We start from the raw sequence: 14,207 nt of genomic DNA, 5'->3' as shown, positions 1-14,207 counted from the left end.
CACACACATACACATACACGCACACACACACACACACACAGCCAACACCTGAGGACAAAATGAACAAACCAAGGAACACAGTGGGGCACCGCCTTAGAACGGTCAGTGGCAAAACACCAGTGGGGAGCTTAAACCGGTTTATGGTGCGCACCCAATCTCACTCTTACCCCCACCATGTTCCAAAGACACGGGACAGTGTAAATAAAAGTAATCCCCTCGAGGTGAATCTCTAACACACGTAAGGGAAGCAAAAAGGCATGGCATGTAAAACACAAAAATGCACGTGTATAAATACATAAAAAGCAAACCTACAGAACCAAAGACGTATTTACTCAATGCCTTTTCAGAAGACAGAGCAACAACCGAGACTCAGTGATGTACAGAAAAGTTAAAGCCACACAAGATACAAACAAGTATAGACCTGCGTTACCTAACAAGTCAATGGAAAGAACCGAAAATTAGCACAAGTAGTTACAGACTTTACTTGTAAGTTCTACGATTGTATCTTATTCTCAAAAATGAATTTTAAACAGGGATATCACCAGTCCATTATAGGTTAGAGAACACCAGTTGTTTCCCCAAAGACTGCCATTATAACATAATGGCGTGTACAACATTCCATAAATCGAAACATGTATATCTAATCACGATTTTTTCAAGAACTATCTAGTTCCAACAAAATATCGGACGAAAAAAGCCCATATGAATAGCGGTACATTATTTAAGTAACGATAAAACTTTGTTCAGTACACATAAAATGTAGCAAATTTTGTCAAAATGTATCATAAAATACTGTAAATGCAGTGAAAAACATCAATATTCGAAACAATAATCACTTCATGGGTTCGTTTTCATGACTGACCAATCAGAACGGACAAACATTACCTTATTCCCAGGTATACGCTTACCTTATTTCCAGTAAGTTCCCTGTATTTTTTTTTTTTTTTTTTTTTGAATTGGTGGTCTCTAAAACTCAGTCTAAACCAATGTCACCATCAGCACTGCATGCGGTAATATGAAACCAAACAGACTTATCCATGGAGCAAAACCGCCACAAGACTGATTTGATAAAGCTACTGGTCCTACAAAGAACAAGTACGTTCGGTTTTACATTTACCAGTGTGAAATGCCGATCTGGAATCACATAATTTGAATTTTATAGATATAAATTCACAAAGGACCAGCAACTGAGAAGGTCCAAACAGTAAAAGAAAGCAGAGTGTCGGAATCGAAAAAAGCACTAAGAAGATCCTTGGTATGAGTTGTAAGTTAAAGTTCAATCCAAAATATGCTGAATTAACAGCATCTATACGGGTTATTAAGGAGCAGATATCATTCACATGGAAGACATAAACAATCCAGATGGTGAAAGATAGTATAACCGATGTCATGACAATTGCACTCGTTCTTTGATCCAAAAAAACAAATACTATTCACAGCAGAGGCAAAATTTCACGACGGACTGTCAGCAGGTTTACACCAGTAAACAGGGCAAGGATTCAAGCAGTACATTAGATTATCTTTCAAGGCATCCACTTCCGGGGACAGAAACACATGACACCGAAAAAATTATAAAGCAAATAGTGGATACAGAACATGCAGTAGTATTAGCAAAACTAATAATGATGTAACAAGTAAAAGATGACGTAGAGAGAATGAATACAAAACATTTTTTGGAGACAGCAGATTACAAATATTACCATACTACATGAAGAAATATGACTTATCCATTATTGAAGGACTACTACTTACAGGCTATCAAATTGTTGTACTAGCAACATTACAAAGGGAAGTTGTAAAAGCAGCATACAGAATTCGTCCATCTTGGACAAACAAAAACATAAACAGATGCTTAGAGCGACATACTGATTTCCAGCGTTGAACGCAGTTGTAGAATATATTATTGGCAGATGTATAGATTGACAGATCACAACTAAATCACAACTAGAAAATAGAAGAGAAATAATTAAATCCAACAAAATTCATAAACATCCTTGGAATACAGCATCGGTATATTTTGCAGGTCCATTCCCAGACGATCGTTACAACCTGAAAGACAAAATTACAAGATAACGAGAGGTTGTGCAAATTCATCAACATAGTATAAAGTTATAACCGGACGACTAAGGAATTCAAAGATGTATGGAAATTGATTCGAGTCCAGCATTCAAAGCAGGCTGGATGATTTTGAAAATGGGTCATCTTCGTTTAAAAACTAAGTCAATAGGTCAAATTATAGAAAATCCTTAATTGTTAACACCCCAGAGGCCATGTTTTTACCTTGTCTTTATGGATCTTGGTCAAAATATCTGCCTTTATGAAGTATATAGATCTAGTTGGAAACTGTGTCCGCATCTGGGGTGAAAACCTACGTCACTAGCTAGGCCAAATTATAGGAAAAAAATGTTTACACTCAAGAGTTCATATTTTACCTGGTCTCTTCGAATCCTAGCGTAAATGTTTTTTCTTTATGAAATCTAGGTCAAGTTCAAATCTGATTAATCTGGGGTCAGAAACTAGGCCAGATGCCAAATTATAAAAAAAAAAATGCTTTATTATTATTACTCTAGATCCATTGTTTTTACATGGTCTTAATGTATCCTGCACAGAATGATTTCCGTTATATTTGTCAAAATATCTGTAGGGTATACGACGCAGGACCACTTCTGGTATAAGGCGTCGGGGTGAGTGGGGTCGTTCAGCAACGTTGTGTGAGAGCTGTTTTAAAGCTCTCTACTGTTTCTGCGCATGCGATATTGTCTTTCAGTCTATTCCAGTCCTGCACTGCCTTAATAAAAAAAGAATGTCTGTATTGATTTGAGTTGGCGTTATTTACTTTGAAACAGTTTGAGTGGTTAAAGCAGAACTTTTCAACGATGTTAGAGCTGATGCTGTCACTTATAATTTTAGGACGTATTTGTCTTTTATTAAGTACTGGTGTTAATTAACTTCTTGTTAATTGCCGGCACCATACCCCTGATGATTTTATAGATAAAAATTAGTATTGCCTGCTGTCTTCTTTCGTGCAAGCTGTCCAGGTTGAGTCTTTGTAACATGTCAGTAACACACCCATCTTCTCTGGAGTGATAGTCTTTTAAAATGAACCTTGCTGCGTGTCGTTGAATTTTCTCCAGGGAGTTGATATCCTTAACGTAGTATGGATCCCAGATAATTGACCCATACTCAAGTGTTGACCAGACAAGTGAAACATATGCAAGTTTCCTACAGTCCTGGGCACAATTCATAAGGTTCCGTTTTAAAAATCCTAAAGTTGAATTTGCTTTTTTACAAATATTTGTCTTTATGAATTCTGGTCTAGTTTTATTTGGGATCAAAAAGTAGGTCACTAGGTCAAATCAAAGAAAACCTTTTTTTGTTACTCTCTGAGAGCAGATTGTCTACCTGATCTAGCTACATGGACCATTATCGAAATGTTTGTATTGATGAAATTTAGGTAAGATTTGGAACGGAGTCATCAAAATTCGAAAAATAGGTCAATGGGTCAACGTTGTTATCACTCTAAAGGCCGCAATTTCAATTTTATCAGAATATTTGTCTTAATGAATTTAATCTAATTCATGTTCAAAACTGAGTTATCTGCACATCACGGCCAAAAGCTAATCCACTAGATCTATATATTAAATCATAGAAAAAGCTGATTAACACTAATCTTGTTTAAATTCATGAAACTTTGTCAAAGCTTGTCAAATTCGAAACTGAGTTATCTGAGGCAAAGAGCTATAAAAATAATATATTTTATACTTCTTTGTCTGAGGCCTGAGGCAAAAAGTAAGTCACTTTTCTAAATATCACTCCAGTTATGCCAGTGGTCATCTTTGTGAGAAAGGTTGTTTTACTGAAAGCTAGAGTAAGAAATAAGTCAGGTGAGCGTTACAGGGTTTTGTGCCAAAACAAGAAAAATAACTTGTTTGGCATTACATATTAAAATTTAAAGAGTTATTTACCTTATGACTATTTCGATTAGACCAAACCAGGGTAAAAAAATCACTAAATACATAGTTTTAGACAGAGCTTAATAACCACGCTCAAGTTTTATTTTTTAATAAATATTACTCTGAAGAACGAATTTCATCCTTTTCTCTTTAACAATATATTTGATGCCACAGCACAGCTCATTTCGTCACCTCACCAGAGTTGTCTCAAAAATAAATCGAACTCGTCTATTGATTTGCAATCCAACATGGCCGCAGTGGTAAAGATAACAACCGAGCGCCTTCATAACAATTTTGTATCTTCTGGAACTTTAAAAGCAATTGACAATGAGTTGGTAATGATAAATTGAACAAAAACCATGGACGAAAAATTTAAAGAATTGTTGGAGGCGCACAGGTCGAAGTTTTCGGCCGTAATAGACGCTGACAGTTTGTTGCCGATTCTAGAACGAGCTGAAACTTTGACGCAGGCGGACGTAGACGAAATCAATAAACAAACCGCAAATAAAGACAAGATTGACAAAATTCTAGACATATTAACTACGAAAGACAATTTTGCATTTAAAAGCTTGTGTTATGCACTTGAACCAACATATCCACATTTATTGACAGTGATGTTTCTTGGAAATAGCCAAGGCATTGGATCAGGTATGTTAGTTCTATGTTTTTAAGTCTTTTTAATGTGTTTGTTGTGAAATAAATGGGATTCTAAATTATATCTTGCCAGCATAGTGAGGGTCTATCATATGTCTGCCTGCCATCTGAGACTGTATGCATGCGGTCAATGTTGATATCAAATTGAATACTGCTACATGTATTTTTTACATACCGGTACACATGGCATTTTGCATCGCACTGAAGATCTCACTTGGTGAGTTAATAAATTAATCCTCAACACTAATTCTGTTTGAAATCAAGTAATCTTAACGTTTCAGACTTAGAGATACATCATCAAACCTAGTTACACAGCCCTTTTTTTGTAAATTTGGGGAAGGGTACCAGGTCCCTTTTGGAGGGGAAATTTACGTCGCGAAATCATTGTTTGGAGGAATATATTTGCTGAAAAGTTGTTAAAATCAGGACTGAAAATCAAAACTAATTTCATTTTTTTTTGCATGGGGAATTTTTGGCCAAGGTGGGGAAAAAAGTATACTTTTTAGATTGGGGAATGGGGCCGAATTTCAGCCCTAAAATCAGCATTAAAAAAGGCCTGTTACAATTACATGTGGGTACCAGAATTTGAAAACGGCCATGGCTTTTAATAGGTCTTGTAGTTCATACTAAAATATGAACTTAAATGTAAATCTTTGAAGCCTCTTCGCAAGGGCGTAGGAGCAGGGGCGGCACCTGCTGCCCCAATGTTTCCAGGAGCGGCGAAATGCCAAACTCGTAAATTTGTGAAAAGGCTAGAAAATATAATTGAGAATAAATACAGGGGTCTTCCCTTGCCAATTTATGATGAAGTGCATAGGCAACTGATATGTACACAGAATCTTGTCATATCGCTGACACCTTGCTAGATCACCTTGGTGACAAGGTATTGTACAAAATCGATAATCCGCAACGACCAATGTCGCTGTATATTCACGCCCGCAGACTCGGATTTTAGGCGATACATTAATTAATGAAAGTTGATCGTAATATATTGCTTACTACCGAAAAGATTATAGACACTTGCAATTAATGTTGTGTCTCAAATTCTGCCGACAAAGTAAAACACAAACGTAAATTGGCATCTCTAGATGTCTTTTCAATTAGATATTTTTGACACTTAAACATATTGTTTGAAATATCAAAGAAACCAATCATAATGATTAAAATCAAAGCATCAAATGTAGAAAAATCCTCATAGATTTTTCAGATCTAGTAACATTAATAACATTAAACAAGTATTACAGCTTCTACATAAAATTGGAAAAGCCCAATCAGCCTCGCAGTTTCGCATTTCCAAAGCGATCATTCGGTAAAAAGAACCCTTAACTCTGTTTATTCAACCCTCAATGGTTCAGCATATTTCCATGGATTCACTATTATGAGGTGAATATTCATTGTAAAATATACGATTATGTTAGGTCTCCTGTGCTTTTGGGATCTGACAGGATGCTTATGTGTAATGTGTTATATGTTAAATGTTTTAAATTACGGAATCAATTCATAAAAACAGCTACTGAGCAGTCCAAGAAGTCGCCAGATTGCACCATTTACTCTAGCTATAAGCAAAATTTTCCGATGGGTATCCCCCTCCGAGAACCCCCCTCCCCGGCCGCTCCAATGCTAAATCGTCCCAACGCCCCTGCTTCGTATGTTTCACACTTTAAAGTAAACCTAGATAGATAGACAGCTAAATAAAAGCCAAAATTATTTACAAAATAATGTAAATTTTTTATATTTATGTAATTGTATTGCCAAGTGGTAAATAATTATAAACATTTATAACAACTTTCTTGATATGTAACATTTAGCAACAGTTTGCCACGCAGCCCCTTAGTAGTTTAGCCACTTCCTTAGCTTTCCTTGTAAATCATTTAATTCCCTTGTGCTGATTGTTCATGATTATTAATGAGATGTTGAAACTCTGTAAATAGATTCAAACTTTAAATAGCGGTCCACGTTACCACAAACATTATGTGATACAAGGCCCATGACTTTGGCAGAAATAGCACATGAATTATGTCCCTTTTATATTTAGAAATTCTGGGTTGTAATGCACTTTCACTCTATCTCATTAATTCCTAAATGGGTTGACTAAAACAGTTTTCCAACATCATCATCACATTGAAGAGGATAAGTATCAATCACCTTACTAAGTGGTAGTTCTAGTTTTCCTAGTCCCAGTCCATGACTCTAGTTACCTCCCCTGATGGTTCTTCCACAGAGTCACAAGAAACAACTTATAGAAATTGGCATAATCGAGGTACCTAGAAGTTTTCCAGACACAATTGTTAACACAATGGTTTAATGGGGAAAAGAAAAATATTGTCGAATAGCAAATATTCTCTTGTGCATGGTTTTGTGCAACAAATGATATGTCATGCCTTGAGCATTTCGCCATACCAAAAGAAAGTCACCCATTGGCTAATTTTATCAAATTATTCTTCACCATTTATGAGGTCACATCCTTATTACATGTCAGTAGGCGCACTTCATTCTACAATACGCACTGGTATCAGATAGCAGTTATTGGAAGGCACAATGTGTCAGGCAAATTTAAAGTATAATTTTGTTTCATGCACATACATGTGTACTATTATTTACTGACAACAGACAAATACACAAACCAAACAGTACTTTTGGTGGAGAGATCTAGCGCTACACATTTTCCTGTTCTTTTATGGATGCCCTGGATAACCTTTGGTGGACAAATTGAGCCTGACTGCACTGTGCTAAATAACCATATATGTCCATGCTTTTTTTCAGGTTTTCTGTGTAATAAGCTAACAGCACAGTCTTTAATATCTACTCACAAAATAAATATATATTACCTACAACAAAGTAAATAGTTTTACTTGTTTGTTATATTCTTGAGCTTATAATTTATGTTTCATATATAGACTGCATTGGAAGTGACCAGAATTAGGTTTTTTCTAGTGGTTATTGCACCATTTCTTGTAAAATCTAGAATGACACTAATTTTTGAAAACTGAGGAAAATGTTATCGGTACTAAACTTCGCAAGAAGATTATCTTAGAGAATAGGTTATGCTCCCAGTGTCTTGTGTGTGTGTGTGTTTGGGGGAGGTGTTGGGAATGGGACACTTGCATGACTAGGTATAAAAAGATATATGACAAAGCTGTTGGAAAGTCACAAGGTCAGAACCATTGTACAATGTATGATTTGTTAGAACTTTGTAACTATGATTATGACTATTCATTTAATACATGCGGAATTGTAGTGTTGCCAAAATGTTGGAATTTATGATGTGCTGGTTGATTACTGTAGTGTATTTTATTAGAAAGACACAGTTTCACAGTTAAAAGTTTGAATCTCAGTCTTACAGAGCTCCAGATAAGCTTTTGGTGCAATTGGGTATTTACCCATCACTTTTTGTCTGAATTGGGTATTGGAAATTTGAATTAGGTAAAAATAATATCATTACCCAGCCTTTTCAGAAGTAATTGGGTATTTGCTAAAACCAATTTGGTATTTTACCAATCTCGCACTAACAATTGAGTATTTTTTTGCTTACAGTATACATGGTATATATCATTAAACAGGACTGACTAAGTATTTTAATGGCGCGCTTCAATGTTTAATACAAAAATGTATTTAAAATTGTAATGAATGTTTCATACTGTTGTTTTCTTTTTCACTTTTAATGCAGTCTGAGATCAGTTCATCCACAATATCCCGAACGATGTGGTCACCGCAATATGCATTCTCCCAAAAGATGTCATCCAGTATTGGTGACACTACATCGTCACAAACAGATAACTGTCATTGTTGAACAGCAAAATATCCCACTAATTTGTTTGTTTGTGCTGCAACAATGTTTTTTCCTGCAGCCTCTTTACATTTTATCGGCGTAAAATTGTTTACAAAGCATCCAAATAACACCGATCAGCCGACTGAATGGTCCTGTTATTTTTCCGATAAATTGCAACCTGTTCTGCAGTAACGTATAACCAGTCAGTCAAATCTAGCGTTAAAGTCTCGTACCCGTTCTAGTCATAAGGAAAATGCGATACGCAAGCTATTTTTTATGAATTTGGTATTAGGAATTTTAATTGCGTTTCAGTACGCACACTGTATGAATTCAATTGGTTTTTCTGCAATTTTAATTGCGTAAATACGCAAATACGCAGCTTATCTGGAGCTCTGGTCTTAGGTGCTTAGCACTTTACCTTGAGGTAACAGGAATTTTAGTTAAAAGATGGTTTTTGCTTGATGCATTTTTTCAGTAAATGTGTTGCTGTAGTTCTCATATATGTGTACATTTAAACATGACATTTACATTTGATTATACACTTTGAGAGTACTACTTAGTTTGAAACACAGTTTTCGTATTTTTTATTTATTGGAATTTGACTGCAGAGGACTTCAGATTTTCTTTGACACAACTGAAGTCACAGTACGTTGAATATGCCTTAAACAGAACTTTGATGAGACTTTTAAATCTTTTTTGAGATAACAAGCAGGTTTCAAAAGAACTTATTTTCAAGATAAATATACAAAGAAGACTTTTGCATTAAGTAAGGCTGATTGCACCATTACAAAGTAGTTGTTTGCAATGTGGATAGGGACAGATAAATCATCTGGTTCAAGACCGATAATCCCCTAGTTTGGGTCCCAAGAAATCCTATAAATCCTCTGGTTCATGGCCGATAAATCCTCTAGTCCAAGACAAGTAAATCCTCTGGTTCAGTGTAGATAAGGACTGATTCTCATTCATTGAATAGGTTTAAACTTTTGCTGATGATTATTTGTGATGAGTTTATGTACCTAACATTTTTTGAAGGAGTTGAGTTATGGCCCTTTGTTAAAATTAAATATCACAACTTTTTATAAAAAGACGGTCTTTCCAATATAATTATTACATTTGGGGCAACTTTATTCAGTGGACACATTTCAAATATTTACTAAATATCACTTTTAGACTCGGATATTGTGAATTACTTCTATTCGTGTATAATTTAAATAAGACTTTGGCTTCAATATTTCTGTAATAAAGTATAATGTTTTAATTTTGTGATTTTACAGTCTTTCAAGATCATGAATTATATTTGAACAAAGCGAGTGTGTGTCTTTCTTTCGTAGTTCTTTGTTTGTCCACGAAGATTTTATCATAGTTACACACTAATTATTCTGTTTGCTCTTTATTTTGTAAACACATTTGTTTTACATTTATGAATACAGCCTATACAAACAGTGTTTTCTTTTCTTATCAGAAGACTGGCTTCAAAAACACTTTCATTTGAAAAGAAATAAATTCAGAAATTAACTTTGAATAACCCTGATGTCATTAGTTTTCCATGGTTTTATTTTTTTCCCAGCCATTAAGACATCTAGATTTTAGTGATATGTTTAATATATCGTGCAAAGGACATGAGTTTTTTTTTTTTCAAAGTGATAAGAGTTAAGATAAAACCTCAAAAACATGAAATAGCTATTATTATACAGTTGTAGGGTTGTGGGTAATGGCAGCATAGCACTCTTTCCGCGCTGACTCAGAGACCCCCTTGCATGTTAAGCCTGTGCAGCGAATGGTTAAATTCATACAAGCTGTGGTCTTTGATTGATTGAAGATAAACCACTTTTAGTGTATATCCATTGACAAGCCAGGTTTTATTGCTTGACACAGATAGCTGTTCTTTGTTTTTTGTTAATTTATATAGAAAGGAAACTCATTTTTATAATTAATTTGAATCTTTATTTTGCAGGTACATGTAGGTGATAGGTTTTGCTGATCAGGTAATCAGCTGTTTATGTGAAATTCAGTATAAGGTTTTAGTATCTGGTAGGAAGTTCATACTTATTTTGAACATAGCTTTCCTGTAGTTGACAAAAAAATGGGAAATCTGCAAGTGTCTTGTTGTATTTTAATTTTCACAAAATTTGTTCATTACTACCGTATTCACTTCGTTCTTTATTGAGTTCTTACAACTTACCTTAACTACACTTGATGTTTGCTTTGGAAGATTCAGTTCTGTCACCAATTCACTGATATTGTTTTGTTCTGTGGCCGAGTGGTTAAGGTTACTTACTTAAGGTTACTTGCCTTTCACTGCTGCGGGTTCAAAACCTCGCTTGTAGAATTGTTTCATATGAGGCAGTCATTCAGCTGGCTTATTGAAGGTCAGTGATTCTACCCAGGTGCCTGTTTGTGTCTGAAATAATGCAGAAAAAGGCATTTGATATTTTCTTCCACCATCAGGTGCTGGAAAATCGCCGTATGACCATTCTGTTTTCGTGACGCTAACCTCAGCAAAAAAAAATTGTATTATAGTGCTGGTTATAAATGTGATAGACTTTTAGAGTGTTTGTATCTGTTGTTGCAAGGTGCTGGTGCTGAGGTCAGTTTGAATTTCACTGCTGAGATGATTTTATACATTGTCAAAAACATTTAGATTTACAAGCTTGGTATGTTTAACCATATATGCTTGATGAAAGTTGGTCAGAACAATACATTTCAATCCCAGATTACCAGGAGGCCTTGAATTATTTAATGAAGCTGAGATGTCTGGTCTTTGATTGTGTTTAATCTTCCACATCACAGTAATGACTCACTCATTAACAGCCTCTGCTACAGAGGCTCTGCTTGCTTAATTATAATGCAGACATGTATTGGTTAATTCTTGAAAAGGAATCTTTAGTGTTTAGAAGGGTTTTTAGGGATCTGTAATAATTTTTGTTGATTAAGCATTTTTAGTCCCCCAGGATAAGATACACTAAAGAGATTAAGCTATGTTTGTGAACAAAGTAAAAAAAAAAAAAGGTTGTTTGGTATTTTTGTTAGCTTGACTATATATATATATTTGAAATTTTTTAAATACGATAGCTTTTGTTGTCACTCTTTCATCTAACAGCATCCCCGTCACACAAGTTTTGTATGTAAGCAGGTTTCTCAAGACCTGATAAGCCAAATACTTTCAAACTTGACACAGCATCTTTCCTATCCTATATATAAATGACCTTGACCCTCATATGACCTTCACCTTCAAAGTTAAATCCTTAATAAACATCATTTTTGGTCCTTAAGCCAACTTAATGACCCAATTTAGTTCATATACACACTCAACAAACCTTGTAGCAAGACTTACAAACTGACCTATATATGGATGACCTTGACCTTAGTATGATCCATCATTAAACTGAAAACCTAGAAAAACTACGGGGGCCTAATGGCAGAGAGGTTAAGATGGCTGACTTCAAATCACTTGCCCCTCACCAATGTGGGTTTGAGCCTCGCATGTGGTGTAGAATTTTTCATGTGAGGAAGCCATCCAGCTGGCTTACGGAAGGTCGATGGTTCTACCCAGGTGACCGCCCATGATGAAATAATGCCCAGGGATACCTGGGGTCTTCATCCACTATCAAAAGTTTGACCTATAAATGTGTCGATGTGACTTTAAACCCAACAAAACAAAATAAAAAACATCTTTGGTCAAGAAAAAAGGGGTTGTGTTAGAAGTTACAGTTGTGGCCTCGGTGAGGTTAAAACCAATGTTTTGTATTGAAAACATGTATGACTGTGTAAATTGATTTCAGATTGGTTAAACTGCTACAATCAAACCATACAAACTGTTAACCTAATGTACAATAAAATCAGTTAAGGTCAGTAATTTTCTTTTATGCAATATTTGTATGAGAACAGTCTGCACTAGAAATTACCAGGATGTATTTTGGCCCTGTTTCTCAGATTTTAACATTTTTGCCCTTGAAAAAACAAGAAAGATTTACTTGAATTCACATTTGATAATGACTTTGTTTTGCAGTAAAATCGACCACACAGTGTGAGCTTGTATTGTACTCTAGTCTGGGTCATACAGGTGTAGTCATTCATATCACCTGGTTGTGCAAACCTTTAATTGCAATGATAGCATAAAAAAGAGCTGGTTTAATATCTGCTCTCTGCATGTTTTTAAAGTTTAGAAACTAATTAAATCCTTGAGCTTTATAAATAGATAAAAAAAAATAACCTTTTTTCCCCGTTTTAATCACTGGTTTAGGGGAAAACTATGGCGCATGCATCTGTCTGTCCGTCTATCTGTCATATTTTATATCCTGAGCATAACTGAATAACCATTCAAAGTATTGAGCATCTGTCTGTCCATCTGTCTGTCATATTTTATATCCTGAGCATAACTGAATAACCATTCAAAGTATTGACTTTAAACGTGCCATTTAGGTAGGTGGCGGTGACTAGATGTGCAGAACATATAAACCAGGTTACGTCAAAGGTCAAGCTCACAAGTGGAGGACCAGTTTGTCACGTGTAAGGTATGTCTGAAGCATGACTTGATAACCATTCAAGGAACCAAGGTATTGACTTCAATCTTGGCATATAAGTACTTGGTGATGAGACGTTGTGCATAGCTCATGAACCAGGTTGGTAGGTCAAAGGTCAAGGTTAAGGCAAAGTCAAATAACTTAATAATCATTCAAGGTATTGATCAGACTTCAAACTTGGTATATAGGTAGATGGCGATAAGATGTTATGCAGTTAAACTTGGTTGATATGTCAAAGGTCAAGGTCACAGATTGAGTTCAGATGTTGAATCAGTCATTTGTGTTCAGAGCACAACTTCAAGCCAGTTTAAGGTGTTGACTTCAAACTTGGAATATAGGTGGATGGTGATGAGATGATTTGAGGAGGGCAACAATCCACATTACTCCCCTCTCCCGCCCCACACACACATGTGTTAACCCTCTCCTCCCCCACAATACAAAACACCACAATCCCTACCCAATGCCACATTGCATCCCCCCGCCTACACCCACACACCAAAACGAAATTTCTTTAAATTTTACTTCCTCCTCCTCTGAACTTTTTGCATATAATGTTTAAACTGACAGCAGAAGTAATTTTCAAGCCATTTCTCAAGGGTATTTCAGTTATACATATAGACAGTAATTTACCCTGACCTGGCAGTGGTCCTCCATTTTGTACCAGTGTAACTTAATCTTTGCAAGTAACTGACAGCTTTTCCACATGACTGTGGTGGAGCATATATGACTACAGGCACACTGTCTTACATATGTTCAAAACTGGTACCATCTAGGGAATAAAAGTTGCAATCTCAGGGTTCTATCTTATGAGCTCATCAGGCAGGCAGTAGCACAAGTAACTCTAATTGGCATTATGGACTTTGAAACTTGATGAATTTTTGGCCACCTGATTCTGGCATGAATTTTTTCAGCTCATATTGTTCTCTATAAACTTAACAAGGTAAATGCCAGTTGATCTCTGTTTTTTGGGTCAGTAGGTCTTGTCATGGAATAGAACTTAAGAGCTGTATCAACAATACATGCTCCTCTGCAAACATTTTGGACAGAAGAAATACATTTTGTAAGTATGTCTGAGTCGAATTACATAATAAAAAGTAAACTCTAGATCAAAAACCGGTCTTAACAACAACAAAAAAATAACTGCCAGTGTTTGATCTGTATTCTACACACCTTGGACTATTATTTTGCTTGAAATTCTACTAATACCTGTTCTGTTTGATTGTGCTGTTGTGCTGTTTAATTACAGGCTCTATATGTAACATTTGATGGTGAAGCAAAATGAATCATAACAATTTATTAATTGAAAAT

The 14,207-nt window shown here is 35.5% G+C and overlaps 1 protein-coding gene across 1 annotated transcript in view; it reads left to right on the top strand.

The window, feature by feature from the left end:
* Positions 1-4,196: 4,196 nt before the first annotated feature.
* LOC123562372 (disks large homolog 5-like) overlaps positions 4,197-14,207 on the top strand; it is a 100,982-nt gene continuing 90,971 nt past the window's right edge. The window contains exon 1 of the mRNA XM_053537211.1: positions 4,197-4,601. Within this exon, the coding sequence (XP_053393186.1) occupies positions 4,313-4,601 (289 nt within the window). The 5' untranslated portion in view covers positions 4,197-4,312. The remainder of the gene's footprint in view (positions 4,602-14,207) is intronic.

This window comes from Mercenaria mercenaria, chromosome 2 (genome assembly GCF_021730395.1).
Source record: "Mercenaria mercenaria strain notata chromosome 2, MADL_Memer_1, whole genome shotgun sequence".
In the NCBI taxonomy this organism is placed as follows: domain Eukaryota; kingdom Metazoa; phylum Mollusca; class Bivalvia; order Venerida; family Veneridae; genus Mercenaria; species Mercenaria mercenaria.
The sequence above is the reverse complement of the archived record's forward strand: the minus strand, read 5'-3'. Positions and strand labels throughout refer to the sequence as shown.